General features: G+C 36.9%; 1 protein-coding gene across 1 annotated transcript in view; it reads right to left on the minus strand.

The window, feature by feature from the left end:
- LOC128855957 (protein pellino) overlaps positions 1–21,794 on the minus strand; it is a 45,730-nt gene extending 23,936 nt beyond the window's left edge. The window contains exons 1-2 of the mRNA XM_054091242.1: positions 21,700–21,794; positions 18,869–18,961 (exon numbers count right to left, since the gene is read on the minus strand). Coding sequence (XP_053947217.1) covers positions 18,869–18,961; positions 21,700–21,794 — 188 coding nt within the window. The remainder of the gene's footprint in view (positions 1–18,868; positions 18,962–21,699) is intronic.
- Positions 21,795–26,662: the final 4,868 nt, after the last annotated feature.

The raw sequence follows: 26,662 nt of genomic DNA on the forward strand, positions 1-26,662 counted from the left end.
ACTAAAGCTTTAGTATTAGTAATCTGAGTAGTACTTTAATTGATGAAAAAATAAATACACATTTAAAAGGAAATATCTGCATAAAGTAAATGTCATGAATGGTTCTATGCAAAAATAATAAAGATTGCCCAATCAATTTGAATTTTCGTTTTTGTTTTTTAATTTGAATTTAAAATCCGATACCTTTCAATTGATCACCCTTTAAGTAAATTTACAAAACTATATTAACTCTATTCCATTTGAATTTTTTTCTTCTTTGCAATCATAATCCATATAAGCGCTCCGCATGCCTACCTACATTTCAGGGCACGCAAGAGCTGCAGACTATTAAAATCAAAATTATTATATTTTCCCCACATCGACTCGTTTTGTCGCATTCGCATTTTATAAATAGGCAAATATGAAAAGCCACATTAATTCGCTTAAATTATGTGCAACGTCGACCGAAATTCGTCTGAGTGCTATTGAACGCATTTGCCTCAGCGCGGTGCGAGTATAACAAAAAATACATTTACGCATACATACATACATACATACGCACATCATCCACACATATATGAAAATGTATTTTTCTCAACTTCAACTAATTCATTGGTAAATCTTTTACACAACGCAGGTCCCCAACATTTTCACTGTAGTTTTTACGTGATATGCGCGCCGGCGGCCCTGCCGTTGTTCGCTGGTCTATTTCATTTTATGCCACAAGTTTCGATGTTAACGAACTCTGATTCGTCAAAAATAGATAAACGATTGCAGATTGTGTTTCGGCGTACTGTGGTGTGGCGGGCTGCTGATGCTGGTCTATTTCGAATTTTGTAACTTCTAACACAGCTCGTGCCCACTGAAGTTGCCCTAACGCACGCGGTTGCGAACGTGTATGAGTGCGTGTACGTGAACTAAAATTGTTGCGCCATTGTCAGCATTTATTAGATAAATGCCTTCCATTCTACGCATAGTACATTTTTGAATACTTTTGTTTTGCTTTGTTTTCAAATTGTGGACATTTTCCTATCTTGAATACCAAATTCACCGTTGGATAGCCAATTACGCACAGTTGGTCAAGAAAGAGTTTTTACAAAGACGGTTTATTAATGTTAATTTTTTTTCTACTCTTGTAATTAATTAGAGAATTTTGTAAAGGGGAAACAATTAACGTTAGATAAAATGCAAATGGAGTAATGGATGAAAAAAATATTTGGTAAAGAGCATTTAGGCAGATTGACAAGAGTGAATGAAGTGCATTCTATTGGACTACACTTCATCCCAAAATCGCTATTTGTGTGGAGATAAACCTTTAGAGACGAGTATTCTTGCACAAAATACAAAATTACTCGCATAATTGGTTGGATGTTGGAAAACGAGACATCGTCCTGACTTCCTTGTATAAAAGGTCGCTGGCTTCATATCCTCGCATACGCCCGTTGCATATTACTTTGGAGTCAGCTCCATCTTTTATAAATTAAATGCGACATCTCGGCATTTACCCATTTCCACTGGATCCTTTAGACCACAAAGATGAACAGTAATTGTTTTTTGGGCGGTTTGGCGATAATACAAGACCCCTGATTATTGAACAGTCTCCGTCACCTTGTGCCTTTGTGCTTGTTATAGGTGCTTACTTATGGTTCTCTTGACTCTGGAGTTCAATATTTGCTCAAAAGAACCTCGCTAAGTGTTTAAATAACATGAATTCGCCAACCTGCTTTTCTGCTCCTTTACTGCATAGCTCAGGAATGTTTGTGTGTCTATCCAGATTCTTGGAAGGTTGTGTGTCTATCCAGGTTTCCGAGGTTGGTTCTGTTCTCTGTTTTGTATTGAGGACCGCAAAATAACAAGTAAGAGCTTCAACAAAGAAAATTAGCTCTTCAGGATAAGTGATTGAAACTGGTTTTAGTGGTCTCTAAATACTTAGTTTTCAAATTTTTAATTTGTTAGCTCAATATCGGAACAACAATAAAGCAACAATTGAAATTATTGTTGTTTTTTTTCTTATTTGTCGATATTTCGATGCTCTATTTGAGGTCATCTTCAGGAACTCTTGGTTGTGTCAGTCCAACAAGACAGGTTACATGGAGATGGAATTACTGATGGATAAGCAAGTAACGCAAATGATTGAAATGCTGCTTGCATGTTTTTTTTTTTTTTTTGGTTCAGAAATACGGAGTAATAAATTTGAAACTTTTAAAACGATTCCACGTTATGCTGAAATGTTATCCCCCGGATATCAAAAACTACCGAAAATATTAGTGGAGAGCTCATAGTAGATGCCGGAATCGAAATGTGTTGGGTAGGAACCCGGCGAAGACTTTAGAGTTGCTGCCTTAAGCGATCGGCACCCTCCAAAAAAGCCACTGTTGGCAAAAAATGCGCCAATAAGATTAATATTGGACCACAAAACCCCAGAACAGGACAGCAAAATGTTGAGGAGAAGTGATTTTCTCAGACGAGTTAAATTCTTAACCGGACACTATCCGATGCGAATCGCATGTAATCAGACTTCATAGAAAAATAAGGTGAAGGTTTAAAACTTCGCGGGCTACGTACATTCGTCTTTCGTTTATTATATGTTTTTATGTTGGTACACTCGTCTCGAAGATATGTTCACGGTTAACAATATATCATGTTTAGTTTGCTTGTGAGAGGCATAAACAAGACAAGCGTTTTGGGTGTTCGGCGATTTTCTGCTATCGGCTCATAGGTCTCCTGTACTCTTCCATTGGGTCGATTGGGTTTTGGTTTCGATGTCTTAACCATATACCCATGATTCGTCAGTTATGACCCTTTTAAGCAAATCTGGATCATCGTTGACGTCATTCAACAATTCCTGAGCAATGCTTGTGCGACGTTCCTTCGATGCCGTAAGCTTCATGTCCAAAATTTCCGAAAATACTGCATGGAATGAGCCAACCGATATGCCAACATTCTCGGCAACTTCTCTAATTATGATTCGACGATTCTCCATAAGAATTTTCTTCACTTTCTCAACATTTCCTTCGGTTGTTGATGTGCTGGGGCGTCCAGAGCGAGCGTCGTCATTCAACTCTTCTCGACCTTCTGTGAAAAGCTTGTAGGAAGAGTACTCTCACCGTACGCCACTGCCAGTCAACATTTCAAGTGTTTTTGAGCACTTAATTCCATTTTTTGATGCAACTTCTTTGACCCATTTTTTTCTCACAAACAAACTAAGCATTCTATATTGCTAAAACCGTGCACAGATCTTCGAGCCGAGTGTATCAAAATAAAAAAATTTATCGAAAGTCAAGTGTGCGCAGCCCGCGAAATTTGAAAATTCATCTAATTTTCTTAACAAACTTCGTATAAACCGACCATTGTGCTAATAGGAAGGAGGAATGTAAACGAGCGGGAGCTAGGCTAGCATCTATCTGTGTAAGTGCCCTACCTCTTCATTTCCATTCGAAGTGACCATTTAACCTCGCCTTCTTCTAATCTTCCATTTCACTAGTTTTTTATTTATTTTTATTTTACTTAAATTTTCAAATGTTGAATTTCCGAGTACTTACATTGAATTATGAAGGTGAAGTTCTTCATATTTCTGAATACTACAAATTATTAGTCATAAAAAACGCATAACAAGCAGCTTCTGAGTCAGCTTTATTAAATCTCTTTTTTCCACGTCTAACTTCTATTGGTCAAGGTATTAGAAAAACCAACATGTAATAAAATTTGTTTTACCAATGCTAAAGTTGTATGTACATATGTACGTGCTTATGCATTTGCTACTCGATTGAGCCAAGTGAAAAATTGGAAACCAAGAGGTCGAAAGCGAATGTGTCTGGTTCTATGGCGAGAAACTGCTGAAGCAAGTGGCCAAAACTTCCGACTTGGAAACGATAAGTGAAATGGGAAGGAGCTTAATTATACATATTATCATTATTATTCGGATTTTTTTCTATTTTTCTATGTGTTAATTTTACATAATAACACTGAACTTGAGAAACTAAAACTAATTGCTGCAATATCATAAAAAAATCGGATTTCGGACCTTTCATTTACTTATATGGCATTCAATGTGTTAAAGTAGTAATAGGTAGTAATAAATGCTCTATGGCATTCTAGTATGGTGGACAAGTTTAAATAAGAAGACGTACACTAACAAATTGGAAAAATTACAAAAGTTGGTGAGCTGCAATGCAATACGCACCACGCCTACAGCGGGACTGGACAAGATGCTTGACCCGTACCCAAAATATTTAGTAGCTAAAAGTTCTGCAAAGGAGTCTGCACTTAAGCTATTGATAACAGTACAATCAGTTCAAAGGTCAAATGGCCAGAACTATATGCAGAGGTTGAAAGGCTAACTCGTTCTACGTTATTCCTCAAGCTAATTTCAAAACAGATGCAAATCTTCCTGCAGCTGGCACGGCCGAAATACAACCACCTTTCTACAAACAACGGCTAGATATTGATGCAGCAATGTTTCAAGAAGCGAACTCGAGATGGGATTCAAAAAGCGCACTCCAGAAGGGAAAGAACCAGCTAATGCAGGATCGTGAAAACCATGCTACGCAGGCACAACGTTTGGTCTACAAACTATATTTTTCCAGGGAAGAGAATACTGACTGGACACTGTCTTACTTCAAAGCACGCGGCCAAACTGAAGCTAGCGCAAAGCCAGTAAAAGTCAGCCTTGATATTCAACGGAGGACCTATCTCTCTTGCCAACAAGCGCTACATTGAACTAAGTAGGCGATTGATGAGTAAAGTCCAAACTTTCTAAGTCTCTCATCATGCCCATTCTATTGTATGGCGCTTGGTCGATGAGAATATCCGAAGTGGCGTCCTTTGCAGTGTTTGAGAGAAAGATTCCACGGAAGACTTTGGACCTTTGCACGTTGGAGACAGCCATCGTAGGCGATGCAACAATGAGCTGTATGACAGTTACGACCATATAAACATAATGCAGCGGCTCCCCTTGCTAGGTCATGTCGCCCAAATAGAAACAAACGCTCCGGTTCTGAAAGTAATCGATGCGCTACCAGCTGGTGCCGGCATCGGAGAAGGCCTTTGGGTTGGAAAGATCAAGTGGAGAAGGACTTGGCTTCACTTGGTGTGCCAGTTAACAGGGGAAATAAACTACAGGGACGCTTTGTTAAACTCGACCAAATCGCTTCAGCGGTTACTGCTTCAATCCAGAAGAAGAACAAATTATGATATGTATTTTGAAAAAAAAAACAAGAAAACTAATTTCATTAATTCGAGTTTCATTTCTTTAGTACTTTTACAGCTGTTAATAAGAAGCATAAACTAAAGTATTTTTTACACAGAGTTCAGCTTCTGTTTTTCCCCCTTTAAAGCTACTGAATTGTGTATGTGAGAGCTCGTATCAGAGGGGCACGCACGATTGCACTCAAGATAACAATCAAACATAATTAAAAGCTTAACTTTTGCGCGCCAAAACAAGCATTTAGTTACTTCTATTTTTTTGCAGATTGGAGCCACCCGCCAACGAATCCTAAGCACCAACTATTTAAGTCGGATTTACAAGTACAACCAGTGGGTATTTTATAAATGATGTTGTATGTTTTAATGACTTGACATTACAACTGGAAGTTTTCTTTTATTTTAATGACAGCACGTACAACCATGGTTTATGTACTGCACATACATATATGTATAGTTGTATATGTAGTTGTGAATGTATAGTAATATGCACAAAACAACAATTAGCTGTATTCAGCGTGTGCAACGTTTAACAATGTGTGTATTCACAAGTAGAATTTATTTTTGTTGGCTATCTTGAGTGTGCTTCACAAGAATGTATGCTCCCGAGTGTTTGTGCTTAAATTCATTTACAGAAAAAGAAGAACAAGTACTGAAAAATGATATTGCAAATGTGCAATGAGTTTCACCTAACTCCTCTTTGATCTCTTCCGGCATGCCACAAAAAATTCTTGCCTTAAATTTCACAAAAAATCCCATGTTATTTTCCTTAAACTATTACAGAAAATAAACGACCAAATGAATGTAGGTCCAACTCTGAGAACTAGCGATTTGGTTAATATATAATAATAAAATAAGATTTACAAAGGTTTATCCACTTTGAAAATCCGAAAGTAGAAGAAATAACCGTTTCAAATTTGAATATTGACGCAACTTTTATTTCGAAATAATATGTGGACTACGCCATTAGGAGTGCAATACAACATCTTACAAATTGTCCCTAGTGCCCCTTTGAACATCAGAGCGCACGCCTTTTCGGCACATACTACAATAGGATCGTTTGAAAAGTCCGTGCAAAGTCAGAGAGATGGCACTACTGGCGCGTATCGAGGTTATATTTAGTTTGCACATCTCTTGAAAGAACATACACCAAGTTCCGGCCAGATCGGTATATTTCTTTGTGTTTGGCACTCATTTGAATCGAGGAAGTTGAGTGATTTTCAAAAAAGTCCTTTGATGATGGACACGACAAAAACAGTTGTGGCCGCTAAATTAATGGAATAGGGTTCCAAGTCGTTTCACATCGCCGGTATTCTGCATACTTGACTCCCTCAGATCCCTCCGCCTCCCCAGATATGGCTGGTGGGAGAAAGATTTTATTCTAATGAGCAAATGATTGCAGAAACGAATGCATATTTTTCAGACTTGGACAAATCCAATCATGTTATTGGGAAAGAATCAACAGTGTTGGTTGAAATGTATGGTTCTTTGGTTCAGAAACGAGTTCGTGTCCAGACATCGGACGAAAAAGTGTTCGCAGCAGAAAAGAACTTTGTTTGTGGATTACTTGCAAACTGGTAAAACAATAAATTCCGAATATTATTGTAACCTTTTGAACCACCTGAAAAATTGATGAAAAAAGATCCAGCTTGCAAAAAAAAATAATTCTTTTTCAGCAGGACAATGCATATCAGGACGTGCCACAAAAGCATTTTGACAACGGCTAAAATCCTTGAGTTAAAGTTCGAATTGTTGGAGCATCCAACGTATTGACCAGATTTAACCCCTAGGTACTACCATCTGTTTCCAGACCTAAAAAAAATGCATGCGCGTATGTGGATGCGTATTTTGCACCCCTTCGAGGTTCTCACTTCAGGGATGGAATTCATAAATTGGAATCTCGTTGGGAAAAGTGTATTTATGTTTAGGGGGACAATACTGAATAATAAAGTGTATTTCAACCCATAAAATTGTTTTTTTCTTGTCGAACCGCAAAACTTAATGAACAGCCTAGTATATAAATTTACCTTATTCCTTTTACATCAAGCAACGATGTTATCTAAAGCAGATTAAAGATTTATAAAGTCTACTGTACTTGCAATCGCCGAATATATCTTTAAATCATGTTATAAACAAAAATTATAAAAAGTAGAAGACCCAGTATACTTCCCTGGGATACACTAGAGGACGCAATAAAAGAAATAGATGACGCACCACCAAAATTAGCAACGCATTCCGGAGAGGGGAGATAGGACTTAAGCCATTATAAAAGAGTGGAGTGAAATCCTAACTCCCTCAAACTTTTTGTTTTGAAAACCTGATTTATAATGTTCAGAAAACTCTGCATGATTTGAAACAGTAGATCACTATTTCATGAAACCATCCTCGTCTACGGAGATTAAACTATTAACTGCAATATAAATCTTTCACAAGAAGTTCAAATAATTTTGAAATCGTGATTAATTTGGCGATTGGTCTATAATAGGCCATATTATTCTTCTACTTTTGAATATTGGATTAATGGTTGTTACCTTCCAGGCATCTACAATCTTTCTCAGTTGAAGAGATTTGTTGAACATTTTTAATGCAGATCTGTAATTACTGAAGTAACGACTTTTAAAACATAAAAACTATGTAATTATAAATATTTTTAAGAGGTTAGGGATAGTCAGAATTTTCAAAAAATTGGATTTTGTTTTTTGCATTTTCTTAAAGTATAATATCTTAACAAATACAAAAAAAAAACAAATACTTTTCGAGTTATTCAACAATTAAAGAAGAGCGTTCGGGCGCTCCGGAGCAGATATCAAAACTTTAAATGCGTTTTTCTCAAAACTATGTTTTTTGAACTGGTGATCACTATAACTTAGAAACCGCTTGGTAGATTTCAATAAAATGTATACTGCCTTTGAAAAACATAAAGAACTCGTGCCTCATCGAAGTATTTTTTTTTTTAAATTTCGATTTTTTTTTTTGACAATTAACTGTCGGTTTTTTCTCGAAAATCTGAAAAATATTTTCTGAAGTCGCCATATTGTTAATTTTGAAGAAATCTTTGATCAGACACAAGAATATCTATCAATAAAACTAGTTTCCCTTGTCCGATTGATTTTAAATTAATCTCCAAGGACTTGCGATGGTCATCGCAGAGGACTTCTGGAGAAACGGGCTCCACACAAACGGCGATAACTTTTACAATTATCAGTTTTTTTTTTAAATTGCGCTTAAGTCAAGTCGAAACGTGATGTATTAACGCTATGTTTTAATTTTTGTAAAATAAAGCAATTGACTTGCAAAAAAAATTATTGAGTACTATCATTTTTTCGGGCCTCTGACTACCCCTAACCCCTTAAAGCTGTTTCTGCTAATTAAAAAAAAATATAGAAATAAAAGCCAGAATTAATATTTCTATTTTAGAAGAAATTATGAGCCTGCTTTGCGGTATAAATTAAAAGCTATTCGTATAATTTGTTTATAAAATATTTATTAAGATTTCATAGCTTTACCATTGCAAATTTTCCTTCATTTGCGGAGTTTTTACATAAAATATCGAAAAAGACGATTTTTCATCCAATAAAACACTGGAGAAACCTAGGCGCATTGTGGTACCATTAAACCAACTGCTTTTTCCTTATAAAATAATTCTGGTGCTTCTAATAAATAACGGGTGATTTTAAACAGTTGGTTTAAACAGCTGACGCACGTTTCGTGTTTTGTTTCACTGTCAAACATCTTCTTACAAACGAACAACGCTTGCAATTCATTGAATTTTATTATAAAAATGCGTGTTCTGTTAAGAAAGTTTATCGCGCGCTTCTTCCATTTTATGGTCAGTTTAATCGACCCACTGAAGCGGCTATACGAGCTATTGTGACTAAATTTAGAACCAAATTTACATTATTGGACATCAGACCACCAACACGCAGCTGTATCGGCCAGTGTTAATGATGACCATCAATTATCGATTCGTCGCCGTTCGCAGCAATTGGGCCTCTGTTACTCAACAACGTGGAAGATTTTGCGAAAGGATTTAGGTGTGAAGCCTTTCAAAGTACAGCTGGTGCAAGAATTGAAGCTGAACGACCTACCGCAACGCACAATTTTTGGTGAATGGGCTCTTGGAAAGTTGGCCGAAGATCCACTTTTTTATCGAAAAATTGTGTTCAGCGACGAAGCTCATGTTTGGATCAATGGCTACGTAAATAAGCAGAATTGTCGATTTTGGAATGAAGATCAGCCAGAAGAATTGCAAGAGCTACCAATGTATCCAGAAAAGGTCACAGTTTGGTGCGGTTTATGGGCTGGAGGTATCATTGGACCGTACTTCTTGAAAGATGATGCGAATCGTAACGTAACTGTGAATGGTGAGCGTTACCGTGAAATGATATCCAAAATTTTTTTGCCCAAAATGCAAGAGGTTGACTTGCATGGCATGTGGTTTCAGCAAGACGGTGCCACATGCCACACCGCTCGCGTAACAATTGACTTGTTGAGAGGCGAGTTCGGTGAACATTTTATTTCACGTTCGGTACCTGTCAATTGGACACCTAGTTCGTGCAACATAACGCCTTTAGAATATTTTTTGTGGGGCTATGTTAAAGCTCATGTCTATTCAGACAAGCCTGCTTCAATTAATGCATTTTGTGTCCGTATAACGTCGAAATTTCGACATACGGGAGATCCTAGTATATATTAAGATTTCATAGCTTTCTTCTTCTTGATTGGCGCGATAACCGCTTAAGCGATTTTGCCCAATTTACTTTACCATTGCAATTTTTTTATAATTTGTGGTGATTTTATATAAAATGTTCGAAAAAAAAACTTTTTCTCCCTATAAAGCACTCGGGGCTGCAGTTTTATGGCATCATTAATGCATCAACTAATTTTAAAATAAAAAAATTTTTGTATTTTGCTTTTTCAATATAAAACAATTCTTACGTTTCCAATAAATACTTAGAACTTCGAGTTTTTGTGAACCACCCTAATGCACGTATGGATGCACTTAATTTTAGTGCTTGCCTAAAGGGAAACCTTAAAACAGAAAGATGTAAGAATAGCTTATTGAATAGAAATATTACATATTGAGGAGCGAATAAAAAAACAAAGTTGCTTCCTTCTTTGCGGGCAGACATTCGTACATATTTACAAATGCACATAATTAATTGTCACTTTACGTATCGCATTGCGACGCATTTGTACGCCACGCACATACACATACACACAGTATACACACAGCAGCACGAGAACGCGCGAAACGCAAAATATAACAATAAATACCCGCAACTCTGTGCATGTGTACATACATACATACATTATGAGGGCGAACAAAACAAGTGGAGCTGGCAGCACAAACAACAAACAACAACCAGCAACAAAGCCACCCAAACAAAAGCGCCAAGTAACAAAAGCTTAAGATTACGCAATAAGTTTCACGCCCCCAACAAAGCGAAAAAGCGATGAGTACGGAGCTGCCCGCTTCGATATTGGCGATTGGGAAGCTATTGAGAAATGTATCTGCGTCGTCGTCGTCGCCGCAATAAAATCATTAATGAAAAATTAAGTTACCACATTTGGCGCCACGCGGTCATTTGACGCTTAAAATGTTGCTGTGGGTGGAGGAAGAAATCCAATACGGCACACAGCTGCTCGTTTTAGCTTCTTTGCTTGCTTTGTGTTTTTGTATCTTTGCGTACTGCCTGTCTGTTGCTTGATTGCATACCAAAGACTTATCAAATTCGAAAGCGTTAATTTTTTTTGTTTGTGTTTAGACTCAATTCTATAAGTCCGCCAGCACTGTGAATCGCACACACTCTTGGATACACACACAATGCGCACTGAAGGAACTAATTTAATTTACCTAGACAAATTTAATTAAAACGGCAGTACAATAAAGACAAAAAAAGCAACGGGAAAACACTAAACGCAAACAAACACAGAATTTAATTAACCGCACGCAATGCGACTATTTGAGCGATGTTAAATGCATCAGCGACAACAATCCAATCAAAATAGTTTGGAAACTATGCCTAGTTCAGTGATGGAGGTAATGAGGCAGAGACGTAAGGAGCAGGCGACAAGTAACATCAATTATGTTCAAAAAATGATGTCAAATGTTTGTTGATGGCAGCATCGTCGGTCACATCACTCACTAAGTCAGCAGTGCGATACTGAGCCTGAACGCCGTAAGTGGCAATGGTTCGGTTGCGTATTTTTCGCTTGCTTGCCGGAATTAGAGATATTAAATGTTGTGAAATTTCCTAGAAGTCATTGCTTCCCAGTGTTGTCATTACTTGCAAACTCTTCCATATACGTAGGCCACGAGTGGGGCCGCTGTGATGTCATCTGCAGTACTATTATTTCGTCGACGCAATGCATCAATGCTCATATTTTGGTCTATCAGATGTGGTTTAACTGCAAGAGAACCATCGATATCGATAACTATGGTTTGACAACTGAGAATGGCAAACTACGTTGGCATTTCTGTTCAGTAAGATTTGGCATCATGAATCGTTTAACGTCAGAACAAATTGTGGAAATTTACTTAAAAAAAGAAATCTGTTCGCGTGGTTTATGGAGCGATGGCGACAACATTGGCCCTTATTTCTTTCGAAACAAAAACAGAGCTGCCGTTACAGTGAATGGCGATCGCTATCGAACTATGCTGACTGGATTTTTTATTCAGAGCACTTAACAATAAATTTATTGCAAAATTCAAGCCACCATTCACCCCATACGGTCAGATTTATTGGAAAACGTAGTCAAAAAGTGCCGGATATCAATCATCAAAAACATAAATGCCAAAAAATTATCAACCAGACTATAATAATAATAAAAAAAATCATTCCAACAATATTTCCGTTTCATTTAAAGTTCTCAAGCTTTAAAAAAAATACCCGATATAACATTGGGGCAAGGTTTCGGAAAAAAAGATTGTTAACTCTTCAATTCCCTTCAAATCCGCCTTTAGTTATAGAAATACAATGTGAGCCTGGTAGTTTTACAAGAGAAGAGATTGATTCACAACGCTTACGACACTATCCAATTTGTACAATTCTCTTAAGTATTATTTCTTGAAATAAATAGGCTATTTCCCTATCAATTCGTCTACTTTAGGCTAGTTTAAACGCACAACCCCAAGAGCTGACATAATTGATCAATATACGACACGTTTCAGCTGCACTTTTCTTTAAAAGGTAATAATGAGCAATGACTTCCCGAAAATGCTGTTTTTTCGGGACTAACGTAGAAATTTTTGGCGTCAGATAAAAAGGATCTTTACGCTTCAAACGCATGTCAACTCCAACAATCGAGACCTGACATATACGCCTTTAAATCACCAGTTTATTACTAAAGCGAACACAAACATAGTATCAGCAGTGACAGCTCTTACCCAATAATACCACTTACAAAATAAACATTCCTCAGTCCTCATCAAAGTGCCAGTGCCACAGAGGTGAAGCCAACATCAAACCGTTAATAGGCTCTCAACGATTTTGAAGGAATTTGCTGGCTTAACCGAGGTTGTAGCAGCGGTTTGTTTAAAAAAAACTGGCATTGTGTTAGTTAGGTTAGGTTATGGTGGTAGTCGGTCTGCACGACCAACTCACTTAAACCTTACAGGTCCGTTGGGATGCCACTGTGCGACACGGGAACCTTGTTTCTTTTTTTTCATGAAACCATTTTGAGGCTCTTATGAAGCGCAAGACTGATTCTGTAAGAAAATTGAAAAAGTGTTTACCTAGACAACCTGCTCTGATTTTAGCTAAGGCTGGACAATTGCAAAGGAAGTGCTGAACTGTTTCTTCCTCTTCCTCATCTCTCCAACTTCTACAATATTCATGGGAGAATACTCCTAGTCTCAAGGAATGCTTGCCAAATAGCCAATGACCGGTGACACAAGCCACGACCTTCGAGATATCATATCTTGAGAGGCTAAGCAATTCCTTTGTCTTTTTCTTGTTTATTTGCGGCCATAATAGCCTAGCTGTTGCGCATGTATCTTCATCTTCCCATGACCTATTGGCCTCTTGGGTAATGTTGTTTTTTATTATTAGTTTACTCGTGGCCAAAGGTATTCCAATGGTACTTTTGTGTTGGTGACATATGAAAAAAAGGTCCACGCAGACTATAACTTCGTTGCCATCTGAATAAGAACTGATTGGACGAGTGGGTGAATACGTGTGAAATGAGCGGGCAGAATTCTGCTGCCGAGTCCCCGGTGACGTGGCACCCGAAGTTACCCACACAATTTTGCTTTCGATGGCCAAACCTTGCCGTTATCTTTAATTCTATCATTTATGGTTACTAAATTTTTGTAAGTGGAAAATTAAGGCAAGTACTTTAGCAGGAAAGTGCATCATAGTTGTAATGAAAGGTTGGTGTTTTGCTATTTACGGATTGGTGTTTCGTAATCTATAACACAAATATGCGCATACGCTGACGACATTGTGATTCTTGCGAGAAATAGGAAGGCTTTTCAGAACGTTTTCTCACGAATCGTGCAGGTGGCAAGACCAGCGGGCCTCATAATACATCACACACATAGTCTCATCAGAAACGGAATTAATATATTTGAGCTCATGCAAGAGTTTAAATATATAGACGTAGTACTCAGTATAAATAGGGATCTGTCAATACAAGGCCGTATTCAGGCAGCTAACGGATCATACTTTGGGCATAACAAATTTATGAAGTCTTCATTCATATCAAAGGAACAAAAGCTCTAGAGGTAAAAATCTATAATAAGTCCAGTTCTCACCTATGGCTGTGAAACATGGGTCTTTAAAGTTAATGAAGCGAATTTACTGATGCGATTTGAAAGAAAAATTCTCATAAAAATATTTGGGCCTACACGATTAGAAAACGGTACATATCGCATACGGTATAACCACGAGCTCAGTGTTTTAATCGCGGGACGAAATGTAATGCGGTTTATAAAGTCGCAAAGATTACGATGGTATGGAGCAACGAAAGAGCGACCCAAAAGTTTTTGAAGCAAATCCTGAATGAGCAAGAAGGAGAGGCCGGTCAAGACGATCATGGTAGAAGACGAAATACGAAAGTTGAGAATCTCACAACATAGAGTGAAAGCGGGCTGTCGAGAAGAATGAAGGCGTATTGTAGAGGAGGCAATGGTCCACCTCGGACTGTAATGCCAACATGATGATGCTTCCCAAGTAACGGGAATGTTTCCTTTTCTAAAAAATCATTTATTATTATTCAGTATTTGTATAAATTTGTATTTAAGTAACCCGTAATTGCAGTTGGGAATTTATGTAAGCACAAAAACTACAATAGCAATCCTACAATCGCCAGCAATGACGTCCATAAATCTCAAGAGTCATGAGTCTCATTGTAGTCATGAGTATTTTGTAGAAACAAGTGTAAATCTAATTTATGAATACTTGTGTAGTGACCATCAAAAGGAGTGATGTGCGGCGCACAAAGTAAAAATCAACAACAAGCGACAACGCGCTAAGGTCAGTAGTACTATCGCTCGTCACCAGTCACTTGAAGTAAGTCTGTAAATGGACAACGGGGCGTCACTTAGCACTTGTATACCATAGCATGTATGTGTGTATGCGTGTGTGCGCGAATGAGTGCCTGACTGGTAAAGACATTAAATACCTTTTTTAGAAACCTGCAGCCAACATACGAGCATACAAAACTTACAACCAGCTAATTTAATGGAGGCCCCATATGTTCTTTTTTTTTTTGTATATTTTCTGCTGCAACATTGTAACTTTACATGCATACATAATCATGTTTATGTCGATCTAATTTTAAATGTCAACGAATTGAAATTTAAATATTATGGCAATACGTATGTATATATGTATGTATGTGTGTATCCATATATTTGCTGCATTGACAATACTCAAAAAAGAACAGAAATGTAAGTCTTCAAAGTGCCTGTGGCACTGCGGCGTATTTTATTTATTGGTGTGTTTCTATTTCTATTGTCTCTGTTTCTTCCTTTTTTGTGTTCCAGCTGACCTTTGGTGCGCACGAAAAATGGGCGAAAAAGCTAAGCTGTGAAATTCTCACATTCATTATGGAAAAAAGGTGCGCTCAATGCATTCATTTCAATAAGTTTTCGGTTGACGCCGACAATGCGTGTTTAGAAAATTCAAAATAGGCCAGATAAATGGTGTGGCCGAGGGGAGGTGGAGGCCAAACAAATGCCAAAAGTCACCCCAAATACTAATGTACTGGCCTATGAAGTTAACACAGAAAAGCGTGCGTGCGCATTTGTTAGTTGCAAGTTATAAGAATAAGTTTGGCTAAGTTCTCCCCAATATCAGTTACCGGCAAGCGCAGGGTCTGTCAAGTTTAAGCTTCACTTTTGAATTTAGTATTACATAAATATTTTGCATGGGAATTCATTATCTGTTTATTGAAATACATACATATCGCAAGTGTCTTAGGTTACGTTGGGTATATCTGGCTTATCTGAATAGATCCCACATAGACCACAAGGGTACGTAGTGTTACCAGTGTTGTTGGAGTCGTGTTAAACATAGTTCGTGATAAAGGGTTTTCCAATAACAGGTGTTACTGGTAAATGGATTGCACTATCGAGGGATGATTGATGATTTTTTATGGCCGGAATTGGATGGTATTGATCTGAACAACGTTTATTTTCAACAAGACGGCGCTACGTGCCACACAAGCAACGAAATCATTGATCTTTTACGGGAAAAGTTTCCGGACCGTGTAATCTCTCGAAGAGGTGACCACAACTGGCCACCGAGATCTTGTGATTTAACACTTTGAGACTTTTTTCTTTGGTACCACGTGAAAGAGAAGGTCTACGCCAACAGCCCAGGGTCGATTCAAGACCTCAAAGATGGAATTTGTGAGACTATCGAGGACATAGGGCAGCCACTTTGCAATTCGGTTATGGAAAATTTCATGAAAAGGATATTGTCCTGGAAGCGTGGTCGTGGTGGTCATTTGGCTGATGTTATTTTTCACTATTATAATATACCTTCCTCTTTATAATGAAATAAACATCCGATCATTTAAATTAAAAAATATCATTTTTCTGTGAATATCAAAATTCACCTCTGTTTGGAAAACCCTATACATGTCTTGGCGAGTTTTAATAAACAATTTCAACTTTTCTTTCAGCAATATCCTTCAAAGATTAAAAGTATGCCGATCCCAGGCAGTTGTAACGAGTTCTGCTTAGAGCACAGTGGCAAAGGAGGTCTTCTAACGTACTTCTTTCTTCATCGCATAAGTTACACGCGTGATATGGCTGCGTTCTATGGCATAAGACAATGTCCCGTACTCCAACCAATAATTTACGTTCCTTCCTCGGGAGTTATAGAATACAGTTGGTTGTTTTCGTGTTGCAAGTTCGCAGCATTATTTTGGCAATTCTGTGGGAGGTCGAGGCTTCTCAGCTTTCCGAGTTAGTTCCTCGTCTAGTTCCGTCTTCAAAATTGAGAGTGAAGGATATATGTTTCGCATACTCATCCTAGAACAGCAGGTGCCTGCCTTTGCCTTAGCAAACTGAAGTGTCTTAGTAAAAAAAAAATTTTGTTTTGTAGATAACTACATATGCAGCCGCCTTATGCTCCGACTACAAGCGAGAGATAATTCCATATGTGCAGAGAGATATTTTTTTATAGTAACGCTTTAGTTCTTCTTAAAAATGTGATATAAAAGTACTACAATGAACAAACAATTCCCGGAACAATCGCCAGTTAACGCTCTAAGTCAACTGATTTCAGTTCCCTTTTTTTGTTAGGTTGCCGTATCTGTGACTAACATTTATAACAAAACTTTATCGCCATTGCTTGACATTTGTAATGGTTACGTCGTTCGATGTTTTTCAGTTTCAAAAGTAGATTTAAATTTGCAACAACCAGTTTGTATTAAATGTTGGATTCAAAATGGATTCAGTCAGGCGAAAACCTTAGAAATGTTGGGAAACTATTTCGGTAATGATACTCTAAAGAAAACAACTATTTACGAGTCACATGAACGCTTCGTGAGTCCATCAAGGATGACTAACGTACAGGCACATGTAGTCCACATCGAAAACTGATGAAAACATCAATAAAGTGAAAGAAAAATTAATCAATAACAGCAAATTAATCATCAGAGAGCTAGCAGAGGAGTTGTACATTGCTTATGGATCTGAGGACATTGTAATTAAGTATTTGAGTTTGCCGTGTGGCTGGAAAGTTGGTATCATGTAAAACAAGGACCACATTGATATCGTCAAATACATTATTTCCAAGGCTGAATATTCATCAGACGACCCACCATTCATCAAACAACTCATTACTGGACACGAGACGTGGCTTTATGAGTACAACACGCAATCCAGATCACAGACGTGAGATCAGAATGAACCAAAAACAAAAAAATCACGTCGGTATCAGTCAAAAAAAAGGAGGCGATGTACACGGTTTTTGCCAGAAGGCACAGTTAATAAAGACTATTACTTGAGCATTATGAGACGTTTACGTGAAGCAATTCGTCAAAATTTGAATTTTTGACCAAGAACGAAACGAATACCATCCAAAAGCCATCAAATTGATGGCTGATATGACTCCCTGCAATTTTTTCTGTTTGATCGAGTCAAAAAACCACTAAAACCACGCGTTTTAAAAGCCAAAAGGAAGTAATGGAAAAATCTAAGACGGCTCTGATGGTTATACCGCAGATAAAGTTCCAGAAATATTTCGAGAACTGGATCAAACGTTGAAAACCGCCAAGCAAAATTCACCAGTTACTTGCAATATATAAAAAAAAGGAAGGAAGGTGAGCTTGCCATTGGTTCCAAATTTACTAGAAGCGAACCAGTTTAATACCAGTTTATTCTCCCGCAGGGTCATACATATACAGGGTGGGCCATAAAGCGTTTGCTTTTTGAACTCCCTATTTTTTTGAGAATGGTAACACAAATGACATGTCAAATGTGTTCATAATTTACTTAAAGGTTTGACATTTACGAAATGGGACGCTATACGCTTGAACAAAATTGGGAAATATTGAAAACCTATTTCCAAAGTGGTGAGTCTTCTTCTTCTTCCGCGGTTACAGTAAATGGCGAGCGTTACCGTGACATGCTCAACGAGTTTTTGTTTCCAAAAAATGAAGGGGATGACATGGACGACATTTGGTTTCAACAGGACAGTGCTACTTGTCACACTGCCAAAGTTACACTCGAACTTTTGGCTACCGTTTTTGAAAACCGAATAATCAGCCGAAATTACGATATCAATTGGCCGCCTCGAAGCTGTGATTTAAGCCCGTTGGACTAGTTTTTGTGGGGAGCCGTTAAGGGCAAATGCTATGCGAACCATCCAGAGACGATTGATGCTTTAAAGCACGAAATCGAAGTTGCCATTCATGAAATTGGAGCAAAAACAATCGAAAATGTGCTTAAATATTGGGTTGATCAAATGGCCTACTGTAAAGCCAGTCGTGGCAGTCATTTGAACGATATTATTTTTTACTCATAAATTACAATGTTCAATATTCAAAATAAAAAACAAAGTTTGAAAAAATATTGATTAGTTTTTTTTTTATAGCCGATTCAAAAAGCAAATTTTACATGGCCCACCCTATATTTCTTTAGTTTGTGTGATTGAGACTTTAAGTCCTTGAAACATTCAAATTTTTATTAAGTAATATAACCTGTGTTTAATTGACTCCAAATACATACCCAAGTATAACCAGTTCTCCATATCGCACTCGCGGTTTGTCGTGTCCATCTGCATCAGATTCGACTAATATGGGAGATTCTGTACCGTCGGTGCTGCAATAAAAAGAAGAAATAAAGTCAGTATGGTATGAATAAATGATTTATACTCGCGTGATAATTTAATGTATTTTTTTTTAATGTATGTAGGTACATAAAGCTTAAATTTGAAATGTTTACAGGTGACACATAGCCATACAGAAATACACATAAATACGAAGATGGAGTGCAGTGACTGTCAACGTAAGTTTACGTGGTACCGAGCAAACGACTTGTGAGTTTTATCAAAGTGGGTCAGCTGAGCGGCCAAACTGACATTTAAAAGAAAAGATAAAAGAAAGAAATTGAAGAAATTTTTATTTTGGTTCAAGCAATCTGATTTACTATCACCTGCAAATGCAGGCATGCATTTATATACAGTATGTCAATAAAGTGTTTTTACGGAGCGTATAAACCGAATTTGACAAGATTTTCATGGATAGATAAAGTAATTTTTTAAGCTGGTTAACATTTTTAGCGATAAGATTTCAAGAATTGCTTACCATAAAGGGACTAAAAATATTTTTTATTAGGTACTAGATTTGGTGTAAGACTTGAGGAAAACATGAAATACATTTCTAAGGAAATTGAAATAATTTCCATTATTATTCGACGCATGTTATAGAAGGAAGATTTGTTGCTTAAAAGGTGCACTACAGCCGCGCAAAACTTAACAAATAAGTGCTTCAAAATCTAAGCCAAAGCAGCTGAACGAGTTGAAGGCTACTTTTTATATTGAAAATGCTATTTTTTCAGATTAATTTTCCAATTCCAATTTTGTTTTTGAATAATTTTTTTTACTAAATACTAAAGTTTACTAAATCAAAAAAATACTTTAGGATAATGAAAATCTTTTTTTTGACCTTTGTTTGGTTGTATACTTCAAATATGATTAGCAGTGCCAGTGATGGGGTCAAATATGATTGGCGTGCAACACCCATCTTCCGATGGGGTGATTAATTTTGCGCCATCTTATTTATGTAGTATTTGAAATTTTTTCTAACCTGTTTCCTGGCTTTAGAATTTGTTAAAATTCGGAGAGTTAAAAGCCAAAAGCAGATTGCGCTATTCAGCAGCACCAAATTTCAACTGTGGCTACCCTCGCCTGGTATGGGTTGGAAATATTTTGGAGCATTTTTTGGTTTTCAAAATTTTTAAATAATTTTAATTACTAATTTATATGTTCTTTATAATATATTTAATATAAAATATCTTATACAAGGTGGCGCAAAATTAATCCCCTATCGAAAGATTTATAATGTATGAAAAAACAAGCATTGGAGCATGTAAAGATGAAAATTAAGGTTTCAAAAACATTTCTTTAACTTAATAAAATTAGAAAATTGGATGATTAATTTTGTGCCACCTTGTGAAAATAACTGCAGCACTCAAAAGTTTTTTTTTTTTACTTTAATAAAAAAGTAATTCAAAGCAAAATTGGATGATTAATTTTGCGCCACCTTGTATAAAATTCATTTTTTTAACTGAATAAAAAAATATTCAAAGAAAAATTGAATGACTAATTTTGCGCCACCTTCTTTCTATGAATGACTCCAATACACAAAATCATTTTTCAACAAAAAATTTATTCAAAGCAGAATGGGATGACTTATTTTGCGCTACCTTGTATAAATGATTCCATCACTCAAAATAATGTTATTTTTATTTAATAAAAAAAATGATTCAAAGCAAAACTGGATGATTTATTTGCGCCACTTTGTATAAATGACTCCTTCACTCAAAATCATTTTTTTTTATTTTTAAATTAATTTTGCTTTGAATCATTTTTTTATTAAATAAAAACAAAAAACGCAAAATTAGTCATTCATATATTGAATATTTTATTTAATAAAAAAAAATGATTCAAGGAAAATAGGATGACTAATTTTGCGCCACCTTGTATAAATGATTCCATCACTCAAAATTATGTTATTTTTATTCAATAAAAAAATGATTCAAAGAAAAATTGGATGATTTATTTGCGCCACCTTGTATAAATGACTCCTTCACTCAAAATCACTTATCTTATTCAGTAAAAAAGTTATTCAGTTCAATTCATTTTGCGCCGCCTTATACAATACAATACAACAAATTTTTGAGGCATGCAATTTTCATAACTCAACAATTATTGTGCAGATAAACCCGTAAAAACCACTCTTCACTCCTAATATAAACATTTTATTGACAATCAGTGTGCTCGGTTACCATTGCAATTACAAATGACCACTTCCTATGTGTGCCATTTCTCAAAAAGGGCGTGAAACGTGTTCTGCAATGGCGCACGAGGAATAGCTAATCAATAAAGTTTTAATAACATCAACAAAAAGTTTTGTCTGACATGAAATACTTACGACATAAACTTCTCAAAGTATGCAGTAAAGTCTCAATAATGTTTTTCGAAAAGTATAATTTTTTATGTTACTTAAACAAAGTAGATAAAATGTAATAGTCATATCTGCACTTCTCTGCGCCGCTCGTAAAGTAACTGTACCAAAGTAGTTCACAATACGGCGACGCCCAACGAGCGACCCAACTTCTTATGGCTTATTCTTACTTTCGGAAGTTGTACAGCAACGTAATGAGTGCACACACTTACACACCAACACTCAGCCACTTAAACAAATATGAATAATTGTTTTTGGCGAGTGCAAAACGGTGCAAATGTGTTCAACGAACTTGCGAGCTTATGCCAGGCACTTACGCCTATTTTGCCACTAAAATTTCAATTAACTACAACAGGCTACAAAAATACAAACAAAACAGCCTCTTTTACCGTTTCCGCTGACTGCTGCCTGCCGCCTGTTGGCCACGCTTTGATGACAGACGCGCTGGCACAGGCAGCCAATTTCATTTAATACTCGGCTGATGAGTTGCCAAGACTTTTGTACAAAACTCTACATATAGACATACACATACACATAAAATATTTATTTGTTGCATTGCATTTCTTTAGCGGCAAAAAAGAGCATTTGACACTCCGAAGTCATAAAAATTCATTCATAAACAAAAGTGGCAACGCTTGTTGCAAGCAAATGCATTGTGGTGCGATTTGCAATACGAAAACATATAAAGCCCACTCAGTTGCACACACATATGCGTACGTTCAAACGCAGAACAGTTGCTAGTTCGTGAAGACTATTCTTGGTAACTTAATGTAAACTTGCAACTCAAGTTACGCAAGAAAGCAAAAACAAATACAACCTGCTTTCGAACGGAAAAATAAAAAACAAAAACAAAGTGAAGAAAAGGAAAGGAAAATACAAATTATGCAAAATTTATGTTTGCTCGGTGAGCACAGGCAAGCGTATCTGCCGATGACTGTTAAGTTCGTTATGTTTTCAATACTCGGAATAGAATTATTAACAACCAGCTAAAGAAAAAACTTTTGAAACAACCCTTTCCAAAGTGCCAGTTTCGCACTTGCATAATTTGTATTTGTACCTTGTTGCCACCCCACCATACAGCAATTAGTGTAGGGAAAAACTGGGATGGTGAAAAGATTTTTACAGGTGTGGCCAACATCAGACCGTCTCAGCAAATTTGAAAGAAGCAGTTGATTGGCTCACGTTTTTTTTTTTGTTTTTTTTTTTTTTTTTTTTTTTTTCAGGAAACAACTGAGATTGTTTGGTGATATACGAAAAAAATCAACAGAGTCTTCGCTCATATTGCTTTGTTGCCGTCTGAACAACGACTTATTGGACTAACGTGGCAGACGAAGTTACTCTCACAATTTCGATATTCACCATAGCTGATGGGCAAATCTGGTAATCTATCATCCTTGTTTCCTTCCTAGTCGTCTTTAGTTCTTTGGCTCGATCAAACAGAAAAAAATCGCAGGGAACCGTATTAGCTGAATACGATGGTATTCGTTTGGTTTGTGGTCAAAAATTCACGGATAATGATGGCACTGTGCGACGGTGTGTTATCATGGAGCGAAATCCACGAGTTGTTTTCCCACAAATCCTTTCTTTTTTGGAGAATTGTTTCAAATAAAAGCTCTTACGAGGGGTGCCTTTTATATTTCGGGATTTGGCAACCCTGGTGTTGCAATCTGGCAGCTGATAGCTGTATCGTAAAGTTTGACATTTTTGGGCTTTTACGTACTCAGAACGTTTTGAAATACCAGCGCTATTTGTGTTGTTTACAGTAACTTAAAAGATTCATCTCGGTCCAAAAATGGAATTAAATCGTGAACATTTTCATGCGATTATTTTTTACAACTTTCGACGTGGATTAACTCAGCAACATTGCATGGATGAACTCAATTCATTTTTTGGCGATGAAGCTCCATCAAGGTCCAGTGTTTATCGATGGTATGGTGAATTCAATCGTGGTCGTAGTTCACTCCAAGACGAATTTCGTGAAGGTCGTCCAAAATCAGTTGTTGTTCCGAAAACCATTGATGCTGTGCGTGAACTGATATTGCAAGATCGTCATGTGACCTATCGTGAGATTGAGACAATCTTAGGCATTAGTGGGACCAGCATACATTCAATATTGCATAAACATTTGACTGTCAAAAAAATTTGTTCGCGTTGGATCCCACACAATTTGTCAATCGCTCAAAAAAAAGGCTCGTGTCGATTGGTCGAAGGAAATGCTCAAAATATACGATCGCGGGGCTTCGAAACACGTCTATGACATCGTGACAGGTGATGAATCATGGATTTACGCGTATGAGCCCGAAAGTAAACAGCAGTCGACTGTATGTGTGTTTCAAGATGAGCCAAATCCAGCAAATGGTCGCCTGTTTTTTCGGAAAAACTGGACATGTCGCAACCGTACCACTAGAACAACGCAGAACAGTAAATTCTGAGTGGTACATAACCATTTGTTTTCCAGTTGACGGATCCAAAGACGGATCACTCTTCACCAGGACAATGCAAGCTCTCACACATCGGCTCAAACAACTGCATTTTTGAGCACCCAAAACATCGAATTAATGGGTCATCCGCCGTATAGTCCTGACTTGGTACCGAATGACTTCTTTTTATTCCCGTACGTAAAAAACAAACTGAGAGGTCAACGTTTTTCGACACCTGAAGAAGCGGTTGCGGCATTCAGAATGCATGTTTTGGAGGTACCTCATTCAGAGTGGCAAAAGTGCTTCGACAATTGGTTCAAACGCATGCAAAAGTGTATAGATCTTGATGGAGAATATTTTGAAAAACAATAAAGTGATTTTCGATGATTAAAATTTGTTTTTGTTCTCTAATCCCGACATATAAAAGGCACCCCTCGTATTAACTGTCTGACGTTTTGGCAAAAATTTAAAAAAATCGTGGTTACAATACCGTTGGAGTATAAGTACCAACAAATTGCCAACATTTCTAAGGTTTTCGCACCATTAAATCCATTTTTTACGCAAAAAAAAAAATGTTATAGGTCAAAAATTAAGTCGAATAATTTTCTAAAATCTGCAAAAATAAACTAGGTTTGCGCTCAATAAGAAAAGTTACCACTTTTACCGTTGGCGGGATTTATTGATCCCACAGGCAGGACAGGTAATGATTCCTTATGGCAGGCTAAATTTGAGAGCAGAATAATGTACAAATAACTTCTGTAGAAAACAGGTGCCTTTATAATATTTGTGAACACCTCGACCATAAAAAATGCCAAAATTGTTTAGTAACTTGCAGACTTCTTTGGCACTTCGATTTCTAAAGTCTATACGATCGGTGGCCTATATTAGGGAAGCGCAAACAAATTTTTTAAATTTTGAGAGTAAAAGTCTAAATTTATGCGGCATTATTTCACCATCCATGAACCTCCATAATAAGTACATATGTATGTATATGCATGTACAGTTAATCGGAATAACGGTTGTTAATTACTTAGTTGACTCAAGTTATTAACGCTTTTGTTGAATTTTATGACTACATAAAAATGTGACGGGCATTAAAAACTGGCGGAAATAAAAGTGTAGGCACCTGAATAAAAAAAAAAAACAAATTTCTAATGTTTCTCTGTTATTACTCTAAGGAATGAACATTTATTTTTATATCGAAGTCAGTGAAAATAAAATAATAATTACAGTAAGAGGCTGAAACAGATTTAGAAGAACGAGCTTAAAAATGCCGTTAATTGGTATCGATACTAGAAAAATTATAATTCTTTCAATTAAGAGAGCGAAGTGTAATTAGAGTTACTTGATGTTGAATAGTGGCCGGCGCAGGTGGCTCCCCGCAATAAAGACATCTGAAATAATTAATTTTCGTGTGCTCATTTCGATACATTTTATAAGTAAGGATGGGTTAATACAATACTGCAATATTATAATATCAATACCATATTTTTACAGCAATGTTTTATATTAAATTATTTCTTATTGTATAGTAAACAATGACTCTGAACTCTTTCTGCTGGTTTAAAAATTTAACCATACATTTGTTGGTGCCAAAACAATAGATACACCCGCGGACTATGTTGTCGTCAATTCAAACAATCTTGGCTTAAGAATGCAAGTGCCGTGAGACTTTTCAACCTCGATTACAGCAAAAGCCTTGGCTATACCATACGTAAAGTGAGTACCATGGTGTTGGAAACAACCTCTAAAGTACTTATCTGTTCTATGGCGGTTCAAAATCCGCTAACTCGCTGACAGTGAACATAATAAGAGACATGCCTATCAAAAATGGGCAGAAAATACAGTTATTATTTACTTGGATCTCAAGAAATGCATTTGATTAAAAAAAAAAAAACACATACATCACACGAGAACAGTGGTAGTAAAACGGCGCTAGTGGCTAATTATTGGTATTCAAAACAAATACTCAATTACTTCAACAACAACAACTAAAACGGTTCCCACATGATCCCTGAGCATATAGGTATTCCTGGTAACAAGGTAGCAGACTTCGCCGCGCGAACTCAATGCGCACAACACCTGTAACGACAGACGACAGAGCAGGAAAGAATGATATATAATATATATATATATAATTGGCGCGTACCCCCTTTTCGGGTGTTTGGCCGAGCTCCTCCTCCTATTTGTGGTGTGCGCCTTGATGTTGTTACACAAATGGATACACGTCGATTTATATGTTCATACTCGATATAAGAACTCACAAATATTGCATGACTACCACCCACCTACCAGGTCTGCTATTCAGCTAAGGGGAAAAAGAGCATTGTGAGGGGAACTTCGGCTGCCACGTCGGTTGGAGATTCGGCAGCCGAATTCTGTGCGATCATTTCACATGTATTCACACACTCGTTCAATCGGTCGGTGTTCAGTCGGCAACGAAGTGGCATTGTGTTAATTTTTTTCGTATATCACTAACACTATCTCCGTTTTTTTGTAAACACATCTCAAGTGACGTCAGCATAACAGTTGACCTTTGAAATCTTTTCAGCATCACCATTACTCGAGCATTAACCGAGAACTCAAAGCAGCAATTTATCCGCCTGCTATTTCGAAAGGGATCATGCAAACTTTCTCGCACCTCCGCCTTGGTCACAACGCAATGCACCCACCAGCAGATGTTATCTAGTAACTCAACATCACCCTGCCTGCTCTGCCAAATGGATTTAATATTCCGAGTGCACTACTCTAGAAGAAGCCAGACGCTCATACATCAAATATAACAGTATTGAGATGCTTAGAAATCCCATAAAAGACAAAATAAATTTAATTAACAGTTTCATCGGAATACTGGTATAAAGCCTATATGATCATGATATCTCAAAAACGTTTTTCTGATAATATATATTACATTC

Source organism: Anastrepha ludens, chromosome 2, assembly GCF_028408465.1.
Source record: "Anastrepha ludens isolate Willacy chromosome 2, idAnaLude1.1, whole genome shotgun sequence".
NCBI classification, from domain to species: Eukaryota; Metazoa; Arthropoda; class Insecta; order Diptera; family Tephritidae; genus Anastrepha; species Anastrepha ludens.